Consider the following 11,502-nt stretch of genomic DNA (forward strand, 5'->3'; position numbering starts at 1 on the left):
TATAACGAATTACATATTTGACGGAAAAAATATAATATTATTATTATCAAGATGGTTAAAAAACCTTACTGTTTATAGCCACTACATCTGACATAAGGGTAGAACAACCTAGGCACCCAAAATCTTGGTTTCCTCATTCAGCTATCTAAAATGTACCACTCAATATCTCCGTGTTAGTTAAAAGATATTTCATTTGTAATACAATGCTGCCACCAAGTGGCCGCATATCGAAATTGCTACTTCAAAACCCTAATATTATCTCTACCACACTGTGGATAGTGCGGTATTCAGTTAAGTGTAGAGTCATTGTTTAAAATATATTGCAAAAGTATATTCCAGCAGATGACGAGAGTATATCAAATATGCATGAGCATGGGTTTACACAGACATTTGATATTAGAAAAATACTTGTATAGGTGATTTCGACGCGGAGCTCTCATGTGGTGAAAATGTTCAAAACGTATAGTCCAGATTCTTCATAACTCCTTTCTAACTTCAATTCATGTTGCAGAGGTTGTCGCGATGGTATGCATCATTTGTGGTCCTCAAGGGTTGGTTCGAGGTAGATTCATATTTGGGACGTGCGCCCTATTGGAGATTGGAGAGGAAGTGGATCAGTGTGTGTTAAAACAAAGAGGTAGATGTAAATGAAATTTAATAAAATAAAATAGTAGATGTTATAGAATAGTAGATGTTTATAAAATATTAAAAAATAAAAGTTGTTTAAAAATTGTTTAAAAATGGGGGATTTGGAGCAGATTGATGGGTGTTCAGAGAAAGGCTGCAATGTCTATCTCTACATTGAGGCCTGTGGGTACCAGGCTTTTCAATTTGTAGATCCAAAACGTTTCTTTTCTTGATAGAGATGTCAGTCTGTCGCCTCCCCTCCAATGTGGGGGGACTACTTCAATGCCCCTAAATTCAAGGCCCGACGGATCTCCTTGGTGATGTAGTGCGAAATGCTTAGAGACACTATGTGTCATTAGTTTCCGTCTGATATTCCCTAGGTGTTCCAAAATACGCACCCGCAGGGGTCGACTGGTGCGCCCTACATATTAGAGTCCACAGGGGCAGTTTAAAAGGTAGACTACGAATTCTGATTTGCAATTAATGAAGCTGCCGGTTTTGAACTGTTCTCCTGTTGTATTAGAGCTGAACTGAATTGTTTCCTTACTTCCCTGTTTGCATGCTTTGCATGTATTACATCTATGGAAACCTTTGGCTGTTTGTAGCCAGTTTGAGTCCTGGCCTGTTGTTCTATTCTCCATTCTAAAGAGGCTTGGTGCTAACTTTCTTTTGATGTTATCTGCCCTTTTATAGATGACTTTCGGTTTTTCTGGGAGGTACTCTTTCAGGGTGGGGTCTCCCTGTAGGAGATGCCAGTGTTTATTCAGGATCTGTTGTATGCTTCCTGCATCCTGACTAAACTGTGTTAAGAAAGCGATGCTGAACTCTTCTTTGGGCTTAGGTGGATTAGTTTTAAGGATTTCACTACGTTCGAGCTCCCCTACTTTTCTCTTATTGCTATATCCATCTTATCGTTATCATAGTTTTTAGCAATGAAACGCTTCTTAAGAATATTGGATTGTTCCCTATAAATATGGTCATCGCTACAGTTTCTCCTAATTCGACGAAACTGTCCTGGGGGTATGTTCTTTAACCATTTTTTGTGGTGGCAGCTAGTGTTAAGTAGGTAGTTGTTACAGTCCACTTTTTTGAAGAAAGTTTTAGTCTTTAGTTTGGTGTCTTCTATGTAAATAGTAAGGTCTAAGAAGTCTACCGTGTTATTTCCTATGCAAGTTGTAAAAGCCAAGTTCCTCTCATTAGTATTAATATAGTTTAAGAAATGGTTCAAGTTTTCACTACTACCTTTCCAGATGAAAAACACATCATCGATGTATCTTCGCCATAGCACGAGATCCGCACCAAATTCATGCTCTGACCAGATGGTATCAGTCTCCCAATTGTCCATGAACAGATTGGCATAACTTGGTGCGAATTTCGTACTCATCGCTGTGCCACATTTTTGTAGGAAATATGTTCCATCAAATTTAAAAAGGTTATGCTTCAGAATAAAATTGATACTTTCTAAAATGAAGCGTCTTTGTTCTATTTTAACAGTTGGGTCTTTTGTTAATGTCCTATTGATGGCTTCAATTCCATCGTCGTGTTTTATGGATGTGTATAATGAAGTTACATCACAAGTGCAGATTTTGTAGTCATCTTGCCAAATTACCTGTTCTAATACATTAAGAATTTGCGTGGTATCTCTTAGATAGGACCGCATCTCCGCAACATATGGTTGTAGAAAACCATCTATATATTCCGATAGTCGCGACGTGAGTGAGCCTATCCCAGAGATGATGGGTCTCCCTGGTGGTGCTTTAATATCCTTATGTATTTTGGGTAAAAAATAAAATATCGGCATAACTGGGAATTTTATATTTAAATAGTCGTATTCTTTTTCATTTAGGACTCCTGTTGTACTGCCTTTGTCTAGTAGGGTGAGGAATTCTATACAGAATTCTTTATGCGGATTCGTCTTAAGACGTGCATAGGTGATGTCGTCAGATAATATCCTCTCTGCTTCTCCCTTATAATATTCAGTGTCCATAATGACAACCCCCCCCCCCCCTTTGTCTGCTTGTTTGAATATGATATCCTTATCTTTCTCTAAGTTTTGCAAAGCGATTTTCTCTTTTAGTGTTAAATTGTTCTTCGTTATCTTTGTCGTACCTGAGGTCAGTTTGTCAAAGTCTTCCTGGATTTTTTGGTGGAACACTTCTAGATTATGGCCTTTTGCCCAGCTAGGATAGAATTTGGACTTGTTTTTAAGATTTGAATGTTTAAAATCACTCTCTATGTTTATGTTCGTATCATTACTTACTATCTCCCTAGTTTGTGCGTCTTTGGAAAGAATTTTTTTTTTAAGCGTAAGCTGTCTGATGTATTTGTGTGCGTCTATATACAGATTAAAACTATTCGCCTTAGCAACTGGCGCGAAATTCAGCCCCTTTTTTATAAGCTTACATTCATCTATGTTGAGTTCTTTTTTACTTAGATTAAATATACACTGGCGACACACTTTATTCGAGCTCGGCTAGTCCCACGAATTTGGGTATACCCGGGTGTATTGAGGTTTGTGACTGTTTTCTGCCCGAGTGCATTGAGTTATTTTCCAGCAGGGATTGAAGCATTTTATTCCCGCTGGCTGCAATACTGAACAGTACATATATATATATACTGCATTACAATTCATGAATTTATGTCATCTGGTAGACACGCGAAGCATTGCAGCCTATTAAATCCTAATCATTATCATTTAACAGATCAGCCGCCCATCAGCCAGGCATGAACCCAGGCTGGGAAGGCAAATGCAACGGGGCTTGTCAGAGGTGAGGAGCGGCGCATTCCAGGTATCTGCCAGGTACATACCGGGTATTTGCTCGAATAAAGTGTGTCGGTGCAGTATTGTTTACATCGCTGCTCTTTTCCTGTGTCCTTCTTCCTCCCCGCTTTCCTCGTGTGGTCTTTTTCTGAGTTTTGTGTTTGGTGTTTCTATTTCTTTCTGTTCTTCTACCACTAGAGTGCGATTCTGGGTGGCTATTGGTGGTGGTTTTGCTACTTGGGCCTGTTCTAAAAAATGACCTGTATGTGGTCTGGGTGATCGTTGTTCTCTCACGTGACCTTGCTCCTTATCATGTCTTTCTCTGTATGTTTGCCTCTGTTCCCTGTAAGGTGATTTGCGTTCCCGTCTTGGGCTCTGGTCCCTATATTGTTTGTGGGGTGACCGGTAGTGTCTCCTTTGGCTTTCTTCTCTCTCATAGCGTCTCTCTCTGTATTCCCGATTTGACCCATAGTGTTTGTAAGGTGATCTGTGGTCCCTATCTCTGCTCCTTTCTTTCTCATACCTGTTATCACGGCGTTCAAGTGGTGATCTAGTTCTGTAGTTATATGTTGTTGGCTTAGCAGTGTGATACCTTTCGTGATACTCTTTTGCTTTAGAATAGTATTTATTGTCCTGCCAATGTTCTTCTCTGTCTCTATCATTTTTCTTTGCCTCGTCCCTTTTGTGGCTTCCTGTGTCTTCAATAGTGTGCGTTTTAGTTTCTTTATTCTCTCTAGGGGTTTCTAGGGCACCCGCCTCCTGCCTTCTTGGTGGAATTTGTCTAGCCTCTTTATTAAATGATACATTCTTATTGTTTTCATATTTGGGATAGTTCTTATGCCTCTCTGGATTCGTTGGATAGCTTAATGTGTTGGATCTTGAATTCTGGTTTTTATTACTATCTTCTCTACTCCTATATTCGAACATTTTCCTATCCCTTGGGGTGCTAGGTGGGACTAGTGAGATCCGTTGCCATTTGGGGTTTGACCCCACTACATAATCTTCCTCGTCTCGTCTGAATTTTTTGTTCTTTGACTCTATCAGGTTTTTTTCTATGGCGTCTATTTCATCCGCTAGTTTTCTGTCCCTACTTATGAAGGTGGGATTATCTATAGAGGTTTCTAATCTTTTCTGAATTAGTGTGACTTCTCGGTCAATTTCTATTAGTGTCTTTGTATGGTGTTTAATGATAAGTTTCATTAAAGTGAATGAACAGGCATCCATAGCTTCCTCCCATTGTACATTGTATTCTACATCTGCTAATTCAAAGGATGATTTTTTATCAAACCGTAAACCCCTAGGAATACGTTTGATGTCAATGTATTTTTCTAGGTAGACTTTGTCCCAGACCTTTTTGGTCTCCTTCTTAAGTAAATTCTCTAGTTTATCGAATTCATTATTTATTGTTTCTAAGTCTCCCATTTCCGCTGACTCAATTTCTCTCATTTTGTTCTCTATGTTGTTACTTCTAAAAATTCTTTTTGTGAAAACACTCTCCTTGATTTCGACCATATCTTCTATCTCTATGGTTGCTACTTCCATGTTGAGATTTCTAATGTGGGGTGCTGCCACCAGGATGGGATTAGAGAAGTCTGGAGGTTATTTGGACTGGGGCGCTCCCTAAATTTTGTGGCTTAAAAAGTTGTTGTAACGCCTTACTCTGTTAAAAAATGATAAAATATAAAATATGATTTTGGTGTTTGTGGTGCAAAAGGGTGTGTAGAAAAACATATACTGGCCCTTTTAGTTGATTTTGTGGTTGCTGCTTGACCTTGGAGAAGGGAATCCCGTGTCCTTCTCAGCGTGGCAGTAGTGGTGTGAAGATGGTCAGCGCGAACCTCGTGGACTTCACGGATATAGTGGATCCGGATGCAGTATTAAGACAAGAATAAAAGAATAAAACACGATATTAGTGTATCATGTCCACATTGGGGGATTGGGGGGAAAAAAAGGGGAGGGGGGGAGTGGGAAGGGGGAGTAGAGGGGTGGGGTAGGAGTGGACGGTTGTGGGATGGATGGTGGGTTCCCACTAACTAATCACAGAATGCATAGAATATATGGATCCAGTGACTCACACGGGCTTGTGTGGTGTCTCTCCCTCAACGCTGACTGGTGTGGGTAAATACAGACTCATATACTGGAGTCTCAGATATACATTAAACTCACACGGCCTGATGTGAGTCCTTGCCCTCAGAGGGTAATGTCCTGTATGGATGGTGTCCTGTTGTTTCAGCAGAGTTGTCCCCCGATGGGTGTGGTGTGTGAGTGTCTCCTCTCCCCGTATCCCAAATGACCAAAAAGAAATGTGCAAACCAAAAGTCAAAATGAATTAAAAGGTCTTTAATGGGTTAACAGTGAAGACATGTGCATACACTATGCATACATGTTGTGGTGCTTAAAAGGTATAAAACAATATATGACACGATAACACAATGTGATGTACTGAAGCAAACACAAAAAAGGACTCTCACACTAAACGAATATACGGGAATATAAGGGAATATCAGACGGAAACTAATGACACATAGTGTCTCTAAGCATTTCGCACTACATCACCAAGGAGATCCGTCGGGCCTTGAATTTAGGGGCATTGAAGTAGTCCCCCCACATTGGAGGGGAGGCGACAGACTGACATCTCTATCAAGAAAAGAAACGTTTTGGATCTACAAATTGAAAAGCCTGGTACCCACAGGCCTCAATGTAGAGATAGACATTGCAGCCTTTCTCTGAACACCCATCAATCTGCTCCAAATCCCCCATTTGTAAACAATTTTTAAACAACTTTTATTTTTTAATATTTTATAAACATCTACTATTCTATAACATCTACTATTTTATTTTATTAAATTTCATTTACATCTACCTCTTTGTTTTAACACACACTGATCCACTTCCTCTCCAATCTCCAATAGGGCGCACGTCCCAAATATGAATCTACCTCGAACCAACCCTTGAGGACCAGAAATGATGCATACCATCGCGACAACCTCTGCAACATGAATTGAAGTTAGAAAGGAGTTATGAAGAATCTGGACTATACGTTTTGAACATTTTGAACTTTTTCACCACATGAGAGCTCCGCGTCGAAATCACCTATACAAGTATTTTTCTAATATCAAATGTCTGTGTAAACCCATGCTCATGCATATTTGATATACTCTCGTCATCCGCTGGAATATACTTTTGCAATATATTTTAAACAATGACTCTACACTTAACTGAATACCGCACTATCCACAGTGTGGTAGAGATAATATTAGGGTTTTGAAGTAGCAATTTCGATATGCGGCCACTTGGTGGCAGCATTTGAAATATCTTTTAACTAACACGGAGATATTGAGTGGTACATTTTAGATAGCTGAATGAGGAAACCAAGATTTTGGGTGCCTAGGTTGTTCTACCCTTATGTCAGATGTAGTGGCTATAAACAGTAAGGTTTTTTAACCATCTTGATAATAATAATATTATATTTTTTCCGTCAAATATGTAATTCGTTATAACTTTTGTCACATAAATATATTTTTTGCTGTAATACACTCTGGCACATTTTTAAGTTACTTTAAAGGGATGTGTGCCACACTACCAAGATTGCTTAACTTTTACCATTAGGTTATGACAGTGTTGAGGTAATTTTCACATCCAGCCACATGGTGGCACTATTGTATTACATATGTAAAGATTTTAACCAACAGAGAATGGTTTTAAAAATACTGCACACGGAGGAACTAAAAGATTCCAAATCACACAAATACCCCAATCAAATTCCAATTTCCACCGTTTTTTATTAAACTTAAAATGCTTCTAAGGACAAATACAATGATCATCTCTAAGTATTTTTTAAAATGTAGTTTTTATAATGTATTGATTTATTTTAATATATGCTTATCTAATTTTAATATATGCTTATCTAACCCATTATTTATATTTACAGGCACATCTCACTATCCCTGACATTAGGGGCTTCCAAAGGTAGCTCCTATAAAGAGATATAACCGTCTAAATTTAAACCATGCCCTTAATCCAGGTGTTTCTCCAATTAAACTAATGGGGGCACCTATAAATGCAGCACACAATGAGCATCCGGCAGGAACCTGACGAAGCTTATTGCGAAACGCGTAGTTCCCTGCCGGAGCTCATTGACAGAGGGACCCAGCACACTGCAGGACATCCGGTTTAGATCCCCCTTTCCGGTTCCGCTGCCGGACGCGCCAGTTGGAGCAAAAAACGGAGGAGGAGATCGTGCAGGAGTGCTCTGAGCGGATGATGCTGGGCAAGTGATTTTGTATATTCGTTTAGTGTGAGAGTCCTTTTTTGTGTTTGCTTCAGTACATCACATACTGTTTAGTTTGTTGTGTTATCGTGTCATATTGTTTTATACCTTTTAAGCACCACAACATGTATGCATAGTGTATGCACATGTCTTCACTGTTAACCCATTAAAGACCTTTTAATTCATTTTGACTTTTGGTTTGCACATTGCTTTTTGGTCATTTGGGATACGGGGAGAGGAGACACTCACACACCACACCCATCGGGGGACAACTCTGCTGAAACAACAGGACACCATCCATACAGGACATTACCCTCTGAGGGCAAGGACTCACATCAGGCCGTGTGAGTTTAATGTATATCTGAGACTCCAGTATATGAGTCTGTATTTACCCACACCAGTCAGCGTTGAGGGAGAGACACCACACAAGCCCGTGTGAGTCACTGGATCCATATATTCTATGTATTCTGTGATTAGTTAGTGGGAACCCACCATCCATCCCACCACCGTCCACTCCTACCCCACCCCCCTACTCCCCCTTCCCACTCCCCCCCTCCCCTTTTTTTCCCCCCAATCCCCCAATGTGGACATGATACACTAATATCGTGTTTTATTCTTTTATTCTTGTCTTAATACTGCATCCGGATCCACTATATCCGTGAGGTCCACGAGGTTCGCGCTGACCATCTTCACACCACTACTGCCACGCTGAGAAGGACACGGGATTCCCTTCTCCAAGGTCAAGCAGCAACCACAAAATCAACTAAAAGGGCCAGTATATGTTTTTCTACACACCCTTTTGCACCACAAACACCAAAATCATATTTTATATTTTATCATTTTTTAACAGAGTAAGGCGTTACAACAACTTTTTAAGCCACAAAATTTAGGGAGCGCCCCAGTCCAAATAACCTCCAGACTTCTCTAATCCCATCCTGGTGGCAGCACCCCACATTAGAAATCTCAACATGGAAGTAGCAACCATAGAGATAGAAGATATGGTCGAAATCAAGGGGAGTGTTTTCACAAAAAGAATTTTTAGAAGTAACAACATAGAGAACAAAATGAGAGAAATTGAGTCAGCGGAAATGGGAGACTTAGAAACAATAAATAATGAATTCGATAAACTAGAGAATTTACTTAAGAAGGAGACCAAAAAGGTCTGGGACAAAGTCTACCTAGAAAAATACATTGACATCAAACGTATTCCTAGGGGTTTACGGTTTGATAAAAAATCATCCTTTGAATTAGCAGATGTAGAATACAATGTACAATGGGAGGAAGCTATGGATGCCTGTTCATTCACTTTAATGAAACTTATCATTAAACACCATACAAAGACACTAATAGAAATTGACCGAGAAGTCACACTAATTCAGAAAAGATTAGAAACCTCTATAGATAATCCCACCTTCATAAGTAGGGACAGAAAACTAGCGGATGAAATAGACGCCATAGAAAAAAACCTGATAGAGTCAAAGAACAAAAAATTCAGACGAGACGAGGAAGATTATGTAGTGGGGTCAAACCCCAAATGGCAACGGGTCTCACTAGTCCCACCTAGCACCCCAAGGGATAGGAAAATGTTCAAATATAGGAGTAGAGAAGATAGTAATAAAAACCAGAATTCAAGATCCAACACATTAAGCTATCCAACGAATCCAGAGAGGCATAAGAACTATCCCAAATATGAAAACAATAAGAATGTATCATTTAATAAAGAGGCTAGACAAATTCCACCAAGAAGGCAGGAGGCGGGTGTCCTAGAAACCCCTAGAGAGAATAAAGAAACTAAAACGCACACTATTGAAGACACAGGAAGCCACAAAAGGGACGAGGCAAAGAAAAATGATAGAAACAGAGAAGAACATTGGCAGGACAATAAATACTATTCTAAAGCAAAAGAGTATCACGAAAGGTATCACACTGCTAAGCCAACGACATATAACTACAGAACTAGATCACCACTTGAACGCCGTGATAACAGGTATGAGAAAGAAAGGAGCAGAGATAGGGACCACAGATCACCTTACAAACACTATGGGTCAAATCGGGAATACAGAGAGAGACGCTATGAGAGAGAAGAAAGCCAAAGGAGACACTACCGGTCACCCCACAAACAATATAGGGACCAGAGCCCAAGACGGGAACGCAAATCACCTTACAGGGAACAGAGGCAAACATACAGAGAAAGACATGATAAGGAGCAAGGTCACGTGAGAGAACAACGATCACCCAGACCACATACAGGTCATTTTTTAGAACAGGCCCAAGTAGCAAAACCACCACCAATAGCCACCCAGAATCGCACTCTAGTGGTAGAAGAACAGAAAGAAATAGAAACACCAAACACAAAACTCAGAAAAAGACCACACGAGGAAAGCGGGGAGGAAGAAGGACACAGGAAAAGAGCAGCGATGTAAACAATATATTTAATCTAAGTAAAAAAGAACTCAACATAGATGAATGTAAGCTTATAAAAAAGGGGCTGAATTTCGCGCCAGTTGCTAAGGCGAATAGTTTTAATCTGTATATAGACGCACACAAATACATCAGACAGCTTACGCTTAAAAAAAAAATTCTTTCCAAAGACGCACAAACTAGGGAGATAGTAAGTAATGATACGAACATAAACATAGAGAGTGATTTTAAACATTCAAATCTTAAAAACAAGTCCAAATTCTATCCTAGCTGGGCAAAAGGCCATAATCTAGAAGTGTTCCACCAAAAAATCCAGGAAGACTTTGACAAACTGACCTCAGGTACGACAAAGATAACGAAGAACAATTTAACACTAAAAGAGAAAATCGCTTTGCAAAACTTAGAGAAAGATAAGGATATCATATTCAAACAAGCAGACAAAGGGGGGGGGGGGGGGTTGTCATTATGGACACTGAATATTATAAGGGAGAAGCAGAGAGGATATTATCTGACGACATCACCTATGCACGTCTTAAGACGAATCCGCATAAAGAATTCTGTATAGAATTCCTCACCCTACTAGACAAAGGCAGTACAACAGGAGTCCTAAATGAAAAAGAATACGACTATTTAAATATAAAATTCCCAGTTATGCCGATATTTTATTTTTTACCCAAAATACATAAGGATATTAAAGCACCACCAGGGAGACCCATCATCTCTGGGATAGGCTCACTCACGTCGCGACTATCGGAATATATAGATGGTTTTCTACAACCATATGTTGCGGAGATGCGGTCCTATCTAAGAGATACCACGCAAATTCTTAATGTATTAGAACAGGTAATTTGGCAAGATGACTACAAAATCTGCACTTGTGATGTAACTTCATTATACACATCCATAAAACACGACGATGGAATTGAAGCCATCAATAGGACATTAACAAAAGACCCAACTGTTAAAATAGAACAAAGACGCTTCATTTTAGAAAGTATCAATTTTATTCTGAAGCATAACCTTTTTAAATTTGATGGAACATATTTCCTACAAAAATGTGGCACAGCGATGGGTACGAAATTCGCACCAAGTTATGCCAATCTGTTCATGGACAATTGGGAGACCGATACCATCTGGTCAGAGCATGAATTTGGTGCGGATCTCGTGCTATGGCGAAGATACATCGATGATGTGTTTTTCATCTGGAAAGGTAGTAGTGAAAACTTGAACCATTTCTTAAACTATATTAATACTAATGAGAGGAACTTGGCTTTTACAACTTGCATAGGAAATAACACGGTAGACTTCTTAGACCTTACTATTTACTGTACATAGAAGACACCAAACTAAAGACTAAAACTTTCTTCAAAAAAGTGGACTGTAACAACTACCTACTTAACACTAGCTGCCACCACAAAAAATG

The 11,502-nt window shown here is 39.5% G+C and overlaps 1 protein-coding gene across 1 annotated transcript in view; it reads left to right on the forward strand.

Moving 5' to 3' along the window:
* The window catches only part of LOC142476173 (uncharacterized), a gene marked incomplete at its 3' end in the record, with an annotated part of 33,564 nt that extends 23,144 nt beyond the window's left edge, over window positions 1-10,420 (forward strand). Inside the window, exons 6-8 of the mRNA XM_075581650.1 lie at window positions 6,301-6,489; window positions 7,320-9,645; window positions 10,350-10,420. Coding sequence (XP_075437765.1) covers window positions 8,627-9,645; window positions 10,350-10,420 — 1,090 coding nt within the window. The remainder of the gene's footprint in view (window positions 1-6,300; window positions 6,490-7,319; window positions 9,646-10,349) is intronic.
* Between the last annotated feature and the right edge of the window lie 1,082 nt (window positions 10,421-11,502).

Source organism: Ascaphus truei, unplaced genomic scaffold (genome assembly GCF_040206685.1).
Source record: "Ascaphus truei isolate aAscTru1 unplaced genomic scaffold, aAscTru1.hap1 HAP1_SCAFFOLD_1466, whole genome shotgun sequence".
Lineage (NCBI taxonomy): Eukaryota > Metazoa > Chordata > Amphibia > Anura > Ascaphidae > Ascaphus > Ascaphus truei.